At 43.8% G+C, this 14429-nt stretch overlaps 1 protein-coding gene across 1 annotated transcript; it reads right to left on the reverse strand.

The window, feature by feature from the left end:
• Positions 1-784: 784 nt before the first annotated feature.
• Positions 785-7557, reverse strand: LOC138938377 (uncharacterized). Its single transcript, XM_070305291.1, has 2 exons — positions 6446-7557; positions 785-845 (listed from the first exon to the last, which is right to left on the reverse strand). The coding sequence occupies exons 1-2, from the start codon at positions 7555-7557 to the stop codon at positions 785-787; spliced, it is 1173 nt and encodes a 390-aa protein (XP_070161392.1).
• Between the last annotated feature and the right edge of the window lie 6872 nt (positions 7558-14429).

Consider the following 14429-nt stretch of genomic DNA (forward strand, 5'->3'; position numbering starts at 1 on the left):
TGGATTCCCGGCGATTTACAGTCAACTAACCGTAGATCCGCTATCCGCTTCTCACATCAAAAAAGAGATGAATATAATTTAAATTATTATATGCGACACTCGACGAATTGATAACTAAAAAGTAATTTATCTGCAACAAAAAATTGACTTTAATAAATCAAAGATAAGTTGAGTTCTATATTGGACAATATGCAAATATATTGCAAAAAATTGAACCAACAACTGGCCACTTCTAATAATAAGAAAAATCGAATGCTGGAAAGTTTAAGATAGTATGTTCTCTCGTCTATCATCGCTGTCTTTCATATTATATTATCAGATGTATATTAATTATCATCAAATTAAGCTAACTTTAAGAATTTAATCCGATAGTCAAAAATATGTGTCTTATCGAAAATAATAATTACAATAATATTTCTTTTATGTATTTTATTAAAAATAAAATACTGAAAAACTGGCCTACCAGTCTTCCCTATATATGTGTAATAGATCAACAGGAATGAAAATTATGTTAGCAACATACTTTATATTTAGCAGCATATTTGCGTTGTTAATTATTCAATCGAATATTATTATATATACAAATATAAATCTTATTTCATGTAAATGCAAGTTAGCGAGCTAAATGCGTCATCTAGACGGATTGTAGTCTTGTTTCTGCTTGCGATTAAGATACATTCACGGACGCCAACATATCGTTCGTTCATTTAAATTTACTTTCCACGCCGGATCCAAATTTGATTAATTACCCGGAAGCGTGAGAGTTGTTACCACGACAAGCCGCTTACACTCGACTTTCGATCCTAGAACTTTGTTTCACAGCGAGTATCTGATAGTTTGTAGTGCTACAATGTAAATCGCGGCGATAATTATCAATAATTGTTAATGTTATTTATTTCTCGCATAACTGAAATTGAAAACTTTAATATCTTGACATTTGATATATGAAATACATGATATAAAATAAACTCGTATCGATTTTATACATGCGCTTTTATAAATTTTTTACTATTTTATTTTATTTTTTTTAGGGAGATTGGTTAGTCGCTTTGCGAGGAGAGCGGTAAGAGGAGAATATGTATGCTTATACACGTAAATTTTTTGTGTATGCCAACTGCAAATTAGTCCAAAATTTTTAATCAAACAAATTAACAAATTTTTAACCAAACAAATTAATTTTTGTGTACAATATTTAACTTTAAGATATATAAGTATACGAAATATTTATATAACAAAATATAGAAGTTTAATATAATAAAAGACAGATACTTGTAAATAATTTTATAGATAAGAAAAATGTATAAAGAAAACGTGTGAATTAATATTTATGCATGATTATAAAGAGCAATTTCGCATTGTGTTCAATATGAAATTAAATTGAATTTCAATATTGAAATATTGTTCAATATTGAAATTAAACATCGTGTATTTCTACTGCTGTATCGCCTCGCACGCATATCTAATAAACATATCTATAGATAACAGTAATATAGCCGTATCTGCCTTCTTCACATGTCCGAATACAATTTCATATTATTCATACGGCCTATGTGTCTTCGCATATATCTTCCAAGAAGAACAACATTTGATTATGTGTGCGTGCGTGTGTGTGTGTGTGTGTGTGTGTGTGTGTACACACATACGCACAACACACATACACATAAATAGTAAATTTTTATTACATATATATAAATATTTATCTATACAATAACAAAAAAATATATAAATAATATAATATATTAGGTGTACAACTTTGCTTCCGCCGTTTTTTTTTCGAAATTCGAGGCTTTATTGTAAAAAACTGGTTATTGCTTGTTGAGTCACTTCCAATGATCGTGCTAATTCTTTTTGACTTTGACTCGAGTCTTCATTAAGTAATGCCTCCAATTCTGCATCTTCGAAAACCTTTTCTCTTCCACCGCTATGCCGATCTTCGACGTGAAAATCACCGTTCTTGAAGCGTTCAAACCACTCACGACACGTTCTTTCACTAATAGCGGCTTCACCATAAGTATTTGAGAGCATTCGATGAGCCTCGGCCGCAGATTTCTTCATATTGAAGCAGAAAATTAAAACCTCCCGCAAATGACGAGAATTTGGCTCGTAAACTGACATTTTCAATCGAGAATAATTTTATGATGCAGACACAAATCGACTAATGCTTTTATGGGGTTATGTTGACAGATGCCCAAGTTTATTGCATGACGTCTATGATCTATTTATTTCGACCACTACTTAACGCTAAAGCCATCTACAGGAAAACGGCGGAAGCAAAGTTGTACACCTAATATTTATATAAATAATACATTGTTCTTATAGAACCATCGATTATACTGATTGGAAAAAAGAGCTGTACTGTAAGTTATAGACAGTTACATAATAATATCTAAAATATATATATGTATCATACATACAGGGTGTAACAGAGCGCCCGTATCAGCAGTGTTTTGAGGAAACAACGCGTTTTTGTGAAAAATGTTTCATGCAAAAGTTATAGAGCTTTAAGTGGCGCATTATATAATAATATTAGTATGACCTTGAATAGCACCGTCAAGGTCATATAAAAATCATTTTGAATTTTTTAAATGGAATCTACTATTTTTCATTATATATTCTTATAGCTTATCTCGAGAGCTTTCCAAAACACTATAATAAAGTATTTTTTCATTAAGTACTTTATGAGTTATTTTATATTTTAATCTTACATACTTTGATATAAAAAATTAAATATCTTATAAAATATTTAATTTTCAATAATCTTACTGTAATACTTTTATGTACAGAATAATGAGACAAATCAATTAGTATAAAAAAATAATTGTGTTTAAAAAAATCATTTACAATTAATTTTTTTAAAACAATTATTTGTTTTTTTTGCACTAATTGATTTGTCTCGTTATTCTGTACATAAAAATATTACGGTAAGATTATCGAAAACTAAATATTTTATGAGATATTAAATTTTTTATATCAAAATATGTCAGATTAAAATAAAAAATAACTCAAAAAGTACTTAATATAAAAATACTTTATTATAGTGTTTAGGAAAAATAGGGGGTTCCATTTAAAAAATTCAAAGTGATTTTCATATGACCTTTATGGTACTATTCAAGGTCACACTAATATTATTATATAATGCGCCACTTAGAGCTCTACAACTTTTGCATGAAACATTTTTCACGAAAATGCGTTGTTTCCTCAAAAAACTGCTGATACGAGCGCTCTGTTACACCCTGCACATAATATTATATATATATATTTTTGATCGTATACATAAATGTTTATATATTTGTAATAGATTTACAATTCATTGTTTATATCGATCGCAATAGAATAATGTAGTTTTACAAAATTCTGAATATTGAAAATATAAAATGGGCTCTTCCATCACCCATTTTCGTGAGAACGCAATTAAAATATTTTATTTATTTTCATATCTGCGATTATAATTTGCAAGCGAGATTGAGGCATTTTTTTCTGATCAATATTGTTACGAGTATCAGGATAGATTTTTTAAAATTATAATTTCTTATCATTTTAAAGAAGACAGCAGTTGCTTGCTGTAATATTACAAAAATCGTTTTCTCATACTCTTTACATCCTTGGAGTACTTTTCCTCATAAGGATTGCTTCCTAATAACGAAGATGTATATATTTTTTCTCTTTTCCTACCACATTGTATATACACAGCCTGATAGACTATTATATACGCGAAATTTGGTGCCATCAAAAAAAGAAAAAATACATCGCCAGTAATGGATTTCCGTTTCCGGTGGGTGAGAAAGAGTATTGTAGAAAGTGTGCAGTGCGAAAGGTGGAGAAAGTGAGGAGATAGGGAAGTGAATGAGAGAGTGAGAGGTGTGCAAGTGAGGAGGGAGGTGAGGGGAAAGTGGAGAAGTAAGGGTGGAGGTACGGGAGAAGGTGATAGAAGCAAGGAGGCGGAAAAGATAGAGCAGAGCAGAGTAAGGTTAGGAAGAGAGAAAGAGAGTCACGTGGTAGTGAAGTGAAGAACCGGGAGCGCGAGATAGGTAGAGCGGCGACATACGGTGGGGCAGAGAGAAAGGAATATAGAAGTTAGGTAGAGAGGCGAGCACAGGGATAGAGATAGAGGCAGAAGAGGAGGGGGAATAAGCACTGACAATAGAGGAGGTAGAGAGGCGACAGAAATAGAGGATTAGATCAGGAAAAATAGCAAGGAAGAAGAGATGGAGGATAAGACAAAAAAGGAATTATTGAAGACGGGGGAGGTGAGAAGAGGGAGCACGGGGAGTTTAGATGAGATGTGGAAAAGAAAAAGGGAAGTGATAGAGAGAGAGGCAGGGGAAAAAGGGGGTGAAGATGTAGGGGAGGGTAGGAAAGGGAAAAGGGTTCAAAGGTCACCGGTGAGGGGTTTGGAAGGGGGGGGGAGTAGGAGAGATGGAATGATGGAGGGAAATGAAAGAGGAATGGAAAAAGGAGTTAAAGGAAGGGTTAAAGGGGGTGAAGGAGGAAATGAGGAAAGAAATGCAGAAAGATAGGGAGATGATAGGGGAGATGTTAAGGGGGTACATGAAAGACCTAAGAGAGGAAATAGATGGGATAGTGAGGAGACAGATGGAGGAAATGGATAAGAGAGGGAGGGTGGAGAGAGAAGAGATGAAGGGAAGAGTGGAGGCGCTAGAGAATGAATAGCGAGAGATGAAACTTAGAGAAAGGGGGGGAGGGAAAAAGGGGGAGGGAAGAGGAGGAGAATTAGAGGGGAAAATTAAAGAAATTGAAATAAGGATGGAGATGAAGAAAAGAGAGGAGAGAAGGAGGAATATTGTAGTAAGAGGAGTGAAGGGAGGGGAAAGAGAGGTGAGGGCGAGGGTAGAGGATGTATTAAAAGAGATAAAAATAGAGGCTAGGGTAGAGGGGGTGAGTACAAGGTCATATGTAAGGAAAAGAAGAGGAAGGAAGCTGAGAGGTGGGAGAGAGAGGTGAGGAAGGTGAAAACGGAAGGGCAGATTTGGAAGATAATAAATAGAGAAAGAAGGAACAAGAAGAGAGTGAATGAGGGGATAGAAATGGAGGAACGGGATGGTTTTTTTAGAGGGCTCTTGGGGGGAGTGGAGTGGAGGGTAATAAGGGGGATAGGAAGGGAGATGGGGGAGAATGAAGAGGAGGAAATCGGAAGGGAGGAGGTTAGAAAAATGATAAGGAAGTTGAAGGATGGCAAGGCGGCGGGGGGGACGGAATACCGAATGAGGTGTGGAAGTATGGAGGAGAAGAGGTGGAGGAGGGGATTTGGGGGGTGTGTATAAGGATCTGGAAAGGGGAAGAGTGGCCAAGAGAATGGAGGGAGGGGATAATAGTGCCGATACTGAAAAAAGGGGAGGGGGATAGGGTAGAGGAATATAGAGGGGTAACGTTAACCCAGACGGGGTATAAGGTGTATGTAGCGATATTGGCGGAAAGGTTGAGGAATGAGGTGGAACGGAAGCGGTTGATACCGGCAAGTCAGACGGGGTTCAGAAAGGGAGTAGGGACGATAGACAACATATATGTGCTCAATTATTTAATTAATAGGCAGGTGGGAGAGAAAGGAGGTAGAATGATAGCTATGTTTTTGGATTTAAAGGCAGCTTTTGATTCCGTGGATAGAGGGGTGTTAATAGAGGCGATGAGGGCAAGAGGAGTAAGGGAGGGTCTAATTGAGAGATGTGGGGAGGTTTTGAGGGAGACGGTAAGTAGGGTGAGGGTGGGGGAAAGGAAGGGGGAGAGTTTCTGGACAGTGAGGGGGGTGAGACAGGGTTGCCCGTTGAGTCCATGTTTGTTTACGTTGTTGTTGGCGGACGTGGATGATGAACTGAAGAGGGGAGGGTGGGGTGGGGTCAGGCTGGGGGGAGGGAAGGTGTATACTTTGGCGTATGCGGATGACATAGTGTTGTTGGCGGAGGATGAAGGAGGAATGAAGGGGATGATAGGAAAGTTGGAGAGTTATATGGACAGGAAGGGTTTGGAGGTGAATGTGGCGAAGACTAAAGTAATGAGATGTAGGAAGGGAGAAGGGAGATGGAAGAAAGTGAAATGGTTTTGGAAGGGAAAATTGTTGGAGGAAGTGAGGGAGTTTAAGTATTTGGGGTACACGGTGAGGTCGGATGGAAAACAGGATGCGCATGTGAGGGAAAGGGTTAGGAAGGGAGCAGCATTATTAGGTCAGGTGTGGGGGATAGGAAAAAGGAGGTTTGTGGGGGATTGGGGAAAAAGGATTTGGTTGTTTGATAAGCTGGTATGGTCGGTGATTAGTTATGGGATGGAGGTGTGGGGTTGGAAGGAAAGGGAGAGGGTGGAAAAATTGCAGGACAGGTATTTGAAGTGGGTGTTAGGAGTGGAAAGGTATACGCCGGGATATATGGTAAGGGAAGAATTGCAGAGGGATTTGTTGAGGGGGAACATCTTGGTGATATCCGTGATAAAAATGTACCGGTATCGTCGCACCCAGAGTAAGATATCTGAGATGTCTAGTTGGAGGTTCGCACCCGTGTGCAGAATGTCGTTGAGGGAAGATCCCGTGCTGGTGAGGCTGGACCCATTGAATACCACTCTTAATTTGGTGGTGATACTGTCACCCTTAAGGACTCCATGGTGAGGAATGTAGAACACCGGTGATGGTTCTGGAGTGGAGGGGGGAACCCTGACCATGTGCTGAAGCTCTTCGTATTCCCGAATAAATGATGAGTACAAATTCTGGTAGGTCGGATCCGTTGAGAGGCGCCGTAGCATGCGTTGCAGGCAACGTTGAGCAGTTGTTCGCGACTCCCCTAGATGGCTGATCTGGAACTTGAGGGGGAGCCGTACAACATAACGCCCAGCACTATCTCGCGAATGAGTATCCTTGAAATGAGTTTCGCACTCCTCTTCGTCAGGGTTGAGCTGAGTTGCGGAGAATGAGGGAATCTCTTCTTGAATCCAGAACTTTGTGAGCAGGTCGTGAAGCTCATGATCCACCGCGACATGATGAGAGCTATGAGCTGTGGCCGATGGTGTAGAGGTCTGACCGAGGACAATCCATCCAAAAATTGTGTGTTGAGCGATGGGCTGGTCCTCCGACCCTTTAATGATATCGGGCTGGATGAACAGACCGTAGGAGTCGGCACCGAGGATTAAGTCTATTGGTCCGGGGGTGAGGAAATCCGGATCCGCCAGCTGGAGCCCGTGAAGGTGAGGCCAACTATGCTCTGCTGTCGCTATAGACGGGAGTGAGGTTGTCAAATTCTTGAGGATGTAAGCTGTAACCTTGATGGATTGCGAAGAGTGAACTGAGTGAAGTGTTAGGGGGACGACACCCCGAGTTCGCTCCGACTGAGATCCGCCAATACCTATGATGGGGACAGAGGCGTGCCGTCGAAGTACCTGAAGGGTTTTGATAAGTTGCCGGAAGCAAAGGTGAGTTCCGATCCGGGATCGATGAGCATCCTGACCGAGTGAGGCGAGCCGCCAGGTGATCGGATGATGGCGCAACAAGTAACGAATAAGACTGCCGGACGAGTGAGAGCTGCCGAATGAGATGGAGCGAGGACTGCGTGCGTGAGTCATTCCGAAGCCGCTGATGAGGTGCTCTCATTTGGTGAGGCTAGCGCCGGCGTTTGTGGGGCTGCGGTTGAAGAGGTTACCCTGCCTTGTGTAGCTGATCGACGTGGGGGCGGTTGACCATCCATGTGTATCATGGTATGATGCTTGTTGCCGCAGTCTCTGCACCTCTTGAAGTTTTGACAGGCGAGTGCGTTATGCCTGCCCAAGCAATTGAAGCAGAGTCGAAGGTCGATTATTATGTTGCGTCGCAGATGAGGAGACATATCTCTGAAACGAGGACAAGAGACAATGTAATGAGGGCCAGAGCACAGTGCACATCCAGAGGTCTCCGAATTCCCAGAGGGGGATGAGATGGCCACATGAGCGGTGGCCGTAGATGGTTTGCTGTTGTGTCGTAATGCCTTGTTTTGTCAGGTGATGTCTAATTGATTAACTTCATTGAAGAGAGAGTGTCCGATGAGCAGTGCGTCTCCGAGGGTGAGAAGGAAAGGTCCGTATACCGCGTACGAGACTCACAAGATGGCCGGGGAGAGAGCGTTCCAGCCGGGGAATGTGGTCAAAAGCACCGCGTGGCTGTAGGAGCGAGAGAGAGAGAGCCTAGTCGCGTCGCAGAGATCCGTTACCGAGCGCCCGAGTCCGCCCGAGCGTCGCCGAACACGCACGAGCAACCGAGCCCGACGGAAGTCAGAGCGAGAGAGAAAGCACTACACGGATTGTTCTCGAATTTTCGCCGTTAGCACGTGGAGAGCACACACTCGAATTTCTACGTCCGCGCACAGATATGTTCTTTACCGCACCCATCGATCCGGCTCGAAGGACCAAAAAATGTTGAATAAAGTACCAGAGGAGTCTCTGGTTTCGGGAAGAACGCTTAGAGTCCACGCACACGTACGTTGGTCCGAGCCGCACCTCGCGAGTATTCACACTTATACTCAATTCGATGATTGTCTGCCGGTTGATAATATCCTTTCGTTCACTGAGATTCTTGAGAACACCGTGAGATTGATTTCTTGATCCGATCCGAATAGCAACCAAATTCCGAGAGCTTTGTCGATTTTTCCAAAGACAGCGTGCGCTATGAAAGACCGTTACTCGAGGAATGATCGAGGATCACCGGAAGGGTCGATATCGACGCAGGAGCGCGGAAAAGCTCCTGAGAGTTTGATTGTGATTGGCCGATAGCGTGGTGCGATGCTGATTGGAATGATAAGACCGGCATCGGGATTGGGTTGAGGTCGCGTATGAGAGAGAAAAGGAAGAGAGAAAGAGCACTAAAGAGAAGGACTAGAGTGAGTAAGATGATGGTGATGAGATTGCGCAAAAGTCGCGATATTTTCTGAACACTCTCTTTTTCTCTCTTCCTCTTTCTTTTCTTGTCCATATCTGTCCATTTATTTATAACAAAAATACTATATGAATATTAAATACTATGTGTATCATATAAAATGTATATGTTTATGTGTATACAGTCATTCTAAATTTCATTTGAAGATCAATTTTATATTACAATTTTTTATACAAAAGACTTTATGTTGTTTTCTATTGGATGATTGCATAAGTTCGTGCCCGATTTTCATAGATGGCATTAAGTTACTGCATGGCGGAGTTCTATTGTTTTCGTGTGGTAATTGTTGCTTACACCGAATAGATGACGTTGTCTTATGTCAATTTAGCGTCAGATATTGTTCAGATAAGTCCATTTGTGCATAAGAGAAATCATTAAAAATGGAGAACGAAAAGGTGCATTTGCGGCATGTAATGCTATATGAATTTCGGAAAAGCGTGAGTGTTGGGATTGCACAAAAAAATATTCAAAGCGTTTATTTGGACCGCGCTCCTGCTCTCCGAACAATCAAAAAGTGGTTTGGCAGATTTCGAAATGGTGATTTTAACGGGAGTGGTGCACTTGGACACAATATAATTGGACACGGTGCAAATGGACACGTTACAAATGGACACGAGATTTTGTACACGGTTCAATTGGACACAGGGCATTTGGACACAGTAATTTTGGATACAGTAGCTTTTGGACACATAAGAAAATACGCATCGTTTACTTGGACACCGCTCAATTGGACATTGTTCATTTGGACACCGTTCGTTTGGACACAGAAAGATGCGCACCGTTCATTTGGACACCGTTCGTTTAGACACCGTTATTTGCCCACCGTTCGTTTGGACACCGTTCATTTGCCCACCGTTCGTTTGGACACCGTTCATTTGCCCACTGTTTGTTTGGACACCGTTCATTTGCCCACCGTTCGTTTGGACACCGTTCATTTGCCCACCGTTCGTTTGGACACCGTTCGTTTGGACACCAAAATTTGATTTAAATTATACGACGTAATCCACACCAAATTTTTGTTTTAAATAAGAAATAGGTTTGGGTTAGGTTATATCTTCCGGAAGTGGAGCCCCCCCGCAGGGGGGGGGGCGGAACTCACTGTATCCATGCATGACATCCAAATATGCGAAAGGCTAAACAAAGTGCTAAAAGCAATGTAAAATTAATGACATCAGTATCAGAGATATATAAGTATGAATATATTTTATTTTGACAGATATTATAACCTTCAAATGTATCTCCTTTTCACGATTTCATATTTTACATAGATTTACCAGTATAAAGTGTTATAAGAATACTGATTATATTTTCCCAAAATGATTTTTATTTCTCTTCATCTGTTACATATTCAAACAAACAGTGCGCATGTTTCTGTGTACAAATGAACGGTGTCCAAACGAACGGTGGGTAAATGAACGGTGTCCAAACGAACGGTGGGCAAATGAACGGTGTCCAAACGAACAGTGGGCAAATGAACGGTGTCCAAACGAACGGTGGGCAAATAACGGTGTCCAAACGAACGGTGTCCAAATGAGCGGTGTCCAAGTAAACGATGCGTATTTTCTTATGTGTCCAAAAGCTACTGTATCCAAAATTACTGTGTCCAAATGCACTGTGTCCAATTGAACCGTGTGCACAATCTCGTGTCCATTTGTAACGTGTCCATTTGCACCGTGTCCAATTGTACTGTGTCCAAGTGAAGGCCACTCGATTTTAACATGGAGGATCAATCCGGCTCTGGACGGCCTTCTGGCATTGATGATGACATTGTGTATGCCTTAGTGGAAAGAAACCCAAGGATTACAACTGAGGATATTACTGAGAGGCTGAACATCGATAATTCAACCGCTTTTCGTCATTTAAAAAAGCTTGGATACATTTCCAAGCTTGATACGTGGGTGTCGCATCTTCCACCACGACAATGCTAGGCCCCACACGTCGCTCAACAGACGCTGCGAAAACTGCAGGAGTTGCAATGGGAAATTCTGCAGTACCCGCCATATTCTCCAGATATTGCACCTTCAGATTTTTATCTGTTCCGGTCAGTAGGATAGTATGGTCGGTTTTGGCTCAGTTTTTCGTTGGTGTGAGAGAGAGGACGCTATTTGGGAGTAAGAGAGAGAGATAGATTTGGAGCTGTTTGTGGGCGCTCGAGGGATGGAGAGCGGGCTGGGCGGGTGCATGGGGGGGTAAGTAGGGTGAGAGGGGAAGCGCGGCCGGGGGGGAGCGGTGGGTACGAGTCGCCGAGATCGCTCGAGAGATGGCGCTCGGGGGATGGCGGTTCCTCCCGATTCGCGACCTTGACGCAACTCGTTCTTTAGGGGGCGCGCGCCGCTTCTAGCGCGAGATCCACCGTCGCGATTCTTCGGGGGGGCGCGCCGCTTCTAGCGCGCGATCCGCCGTCGCGATTCTTTAGGGACGCGCGCGACGCTTCTAGCGTGCGATCCGCAAGCGGCGTCGAGGGGGGCGGGGGATCGTCGGTGGGCGGTCGAGCGGACGGAGGGGCGTCCCTCGTCGATCTCCTCTTCTCGAGGCGCGCGTTAGCGGCGATACGAGCGCGCTTGCCGCTTTAGCAAGACGGCGAATCTTTGAAAGGTCGTGGAATAAAAAGACATCGTCGTTTTAGCGAAAGAGGAGAAGTGTTTTTATTGTTTTCTTTTACAATATTTTAATATATTAATAATACGATAATACGAGTACGCGGATAAGCGTATCACGATTCCCCGAAGAGCAGAGCCTGCAGTTCGCAATCGATTATATCGTTGCGGTCGAAGTTATCGCTCTCGCGTATCATCGCGGGAATAAGCGCCTTATCGCGGGCGCTTGCCGCGATGTCGCGGAAACGAGTTAGCTTGTTGTCCACGCGCGCGGTTAAACCGCTTAAAGATGCAACGATGCGGTTGACGCAAAGTTCCAGATTTAATATATTTACGACGGTGCTCTTCGATACGGCTAGACGAATTTTAGGCGTTTCGAGACGAAGTATTCGGAGATTGTTGAGTTTGCCGAATCGTAGCGTCAACTGTCCGATGTGTATTGGCGTCGGGCGCGCTTCGTCGCGCTCGTCGGAGCGAAAGTGCGACAGAAGCGCGGGTCGTAGATCGAGCAGTTCCTTCCACGTATCCGGCGTTAGCGAGATCTCTTTGCCGTGACAATCTCCGAGGACGATTTCTACGAAAGAGGGTCGGCTGACGTTAACGCTAATTTCCAGATGTTTATATGCGGTTTTGGTCAATGGATAGCATCTTCCTAAGATTCTGAGCGGTCGCGCGACCGAGACGTCCGCGTCGTGTCTTGACGTCCGATCGCGATCTCGTCTAAAAATAGATATGAGCGATGAGAGAAACGGTGTTAGCGAATTATTAGTTCGAATAAATGTTCGATAGTCTTACCCATTGTCCATTTTAGCTTTTTTAGCGTATTCCGCGTTATCTTCGCGGTCTCGTTCGGTTAGTCTCGATCGATCGTCGAATGAGTGTTGTTGCTGCGGTTGTCCTCCCATTGTCGCTCGTTTTTTCTCGTTTGTTCTTTTTCGCGCGTTAGCTTCGGTGTTTCCCGTCAATAATGAAGCGCTTAACGGATGGACGATCTTTATATATTCGCGTAGAGATCGCTTCTTCCCCTTTCGCGCGTTTTCTCTTATATATTCTATTTTTAAAAAATAACGGTAGGGTCGCTCTAGTCGTTCTCATCGTCGATTCTCTCTTTCTCGGTCGCGTCGCTGAGACGATAGACGCGACTAAGGAGATCGCGCAATTGCCTTAGCAGTCCATCCGTAGGACACTCGATGCCGAGCGCGCGTAGATCGAAAGGACCCGCCGAGGTTACGATATTCGTGAATTCGTTGAAGGCGTAGAACTGACGTTTGGCGAAGAAATATAGATTACCATCGATGTATCGGAAGGCCGACGTTATCGCGGACGGAATTCCGGGAAATATATCTTTTAATGGAGCGTGTCTAACGACTATCATGTGACACTCGTCGATTTCCGTGACTTTATCATCGTCGTATATAGCGTAGGTTCGTCCCGTGTGCGTATTTATCGCTGCGTTGATTTTAACGTTTCGGGGAAGTCCGATATCGTGGAGATATCTCGGCCAACCTGATTTTAGTTTAAGACTGGGATATTCCGCGAGGTAGATCGAATCGTTCGCGAATAGCGCGAGATCGCCCGAGGGTCTTCGATACGCGGCGGATAGACGCGTGAAATTCGCCGGTAGAAACGTCGCGTAATCTGTGAGCATCATGGGTCTACCGTAGCGTTTCTCGGTTATGTCGACCGACCATACGTTGCGGCGATTAGCTATATATAATCGATGATTCATTATTAGCGCGGCGTCCACGCGCCGCAATGCGCAGAGATCCGCGCGCGCTGGGTCGGTCGGCGCGACGCTCGTCGTCGCGGGCGTCGCGGTGGTCGCGGGAGTCGCCGTTGGATAGTTTCCGTCGTCGTGAAATCCGTACAGATTCTGTATAGTGAGAATGTCTTCTATGCTCAGCTTAACTGGAAATTGATTCTCGATGTTGGGCATATACGGGAACATTATAGAGTCATTGCGCATGCTATGCTGTAGACCCAATGCGTGGCCGATCTCGTGCGTTAGCGTTTGTAGCAGGTGATGCGTGTCGGGAGGATTTTTGTTTAGATACACGTGCCACGGTTCGGAATCGTCGACGTGTATCTCCGATGTGAAGTCGGTCGTTCCAGAGGGAAAGAACGCGTGACCTAGGGCTCCTCCCGGACCGTCGAAGGCCGCCGGGCAAATACCGACGTTTCGACGATTCGCGTAAGTGTGCGCGCCCGTTCGATACGATATTAATATATCGGGATGTAACGGGTCGCGCGCGAAAGTTAGCGACGAGTTCGCCGCCCATAACGCAAACGCTGTTTCGGCCGTTCGCGAGATTTCCTCGCTAGCCATTTGAAAATTCCACGCGAGACGCGTCTTCGGCCATTTTCGCGCGATCGGGCTATACGCGCGATCGGGAATATCCGTGAGACCGCATCGCGGTTTACGCATAAGGTGAAGCGTAACGGCGTTTAACGCACCGTTTCCCGATAATTGATAATATTCTTGAAACAGCGATAGCGCGCGACGCAGAGATGTCGCGTTATCGGACGACAGTGATTCTCCATCGTCCTTTAGAAAACCGTACACGCGCAAAAAACGGAGCGCCTCGATTCTTTCCGAGTCGAAGGGCGCGGCGACCGTTGCGGCGACGAGCATCGTCGCTAGAGCGAGAAGAGCCGTCCTTGTATTAGTCATCGCGCGAAGCGGGGAAGACGCGGTAAACTATCGAGAGACGCCGAGCGCGATTGATTCGCGCGTTCCGCGAGACGCCTATTTTTATCGTCGACGAATAATGTGGATGGGTGGGGGAGGGAGAGGGAAACGCCTCTTTCGACATTGAACGTTCGGAATACGCGTTATCTAGTGGACGCGTTCGAGTTCTTCTTTTGTGTTTTCTATTTTATTATTTGTTTGTCCCTTAAGAAGGACACTCGATGAGCGATTAAAGATATCCCTT

This window comes from Polyergus mexicanus, unplaced genomic scaffold (genome assembly GCF_030449975.1).
Source record: "Polyergus mexicanus isolate NDT 795.1 unplaced genomic scaffold, iyPolMexi1.0 SCAF_12, whole genome shotgun sequence".
Lineage (NCBI taxonomy): Eukaryota > Metazoa > Arthropoda > Insecta > Hymenoptera > Formicidae > Polyergus > Polyergus mexicanus.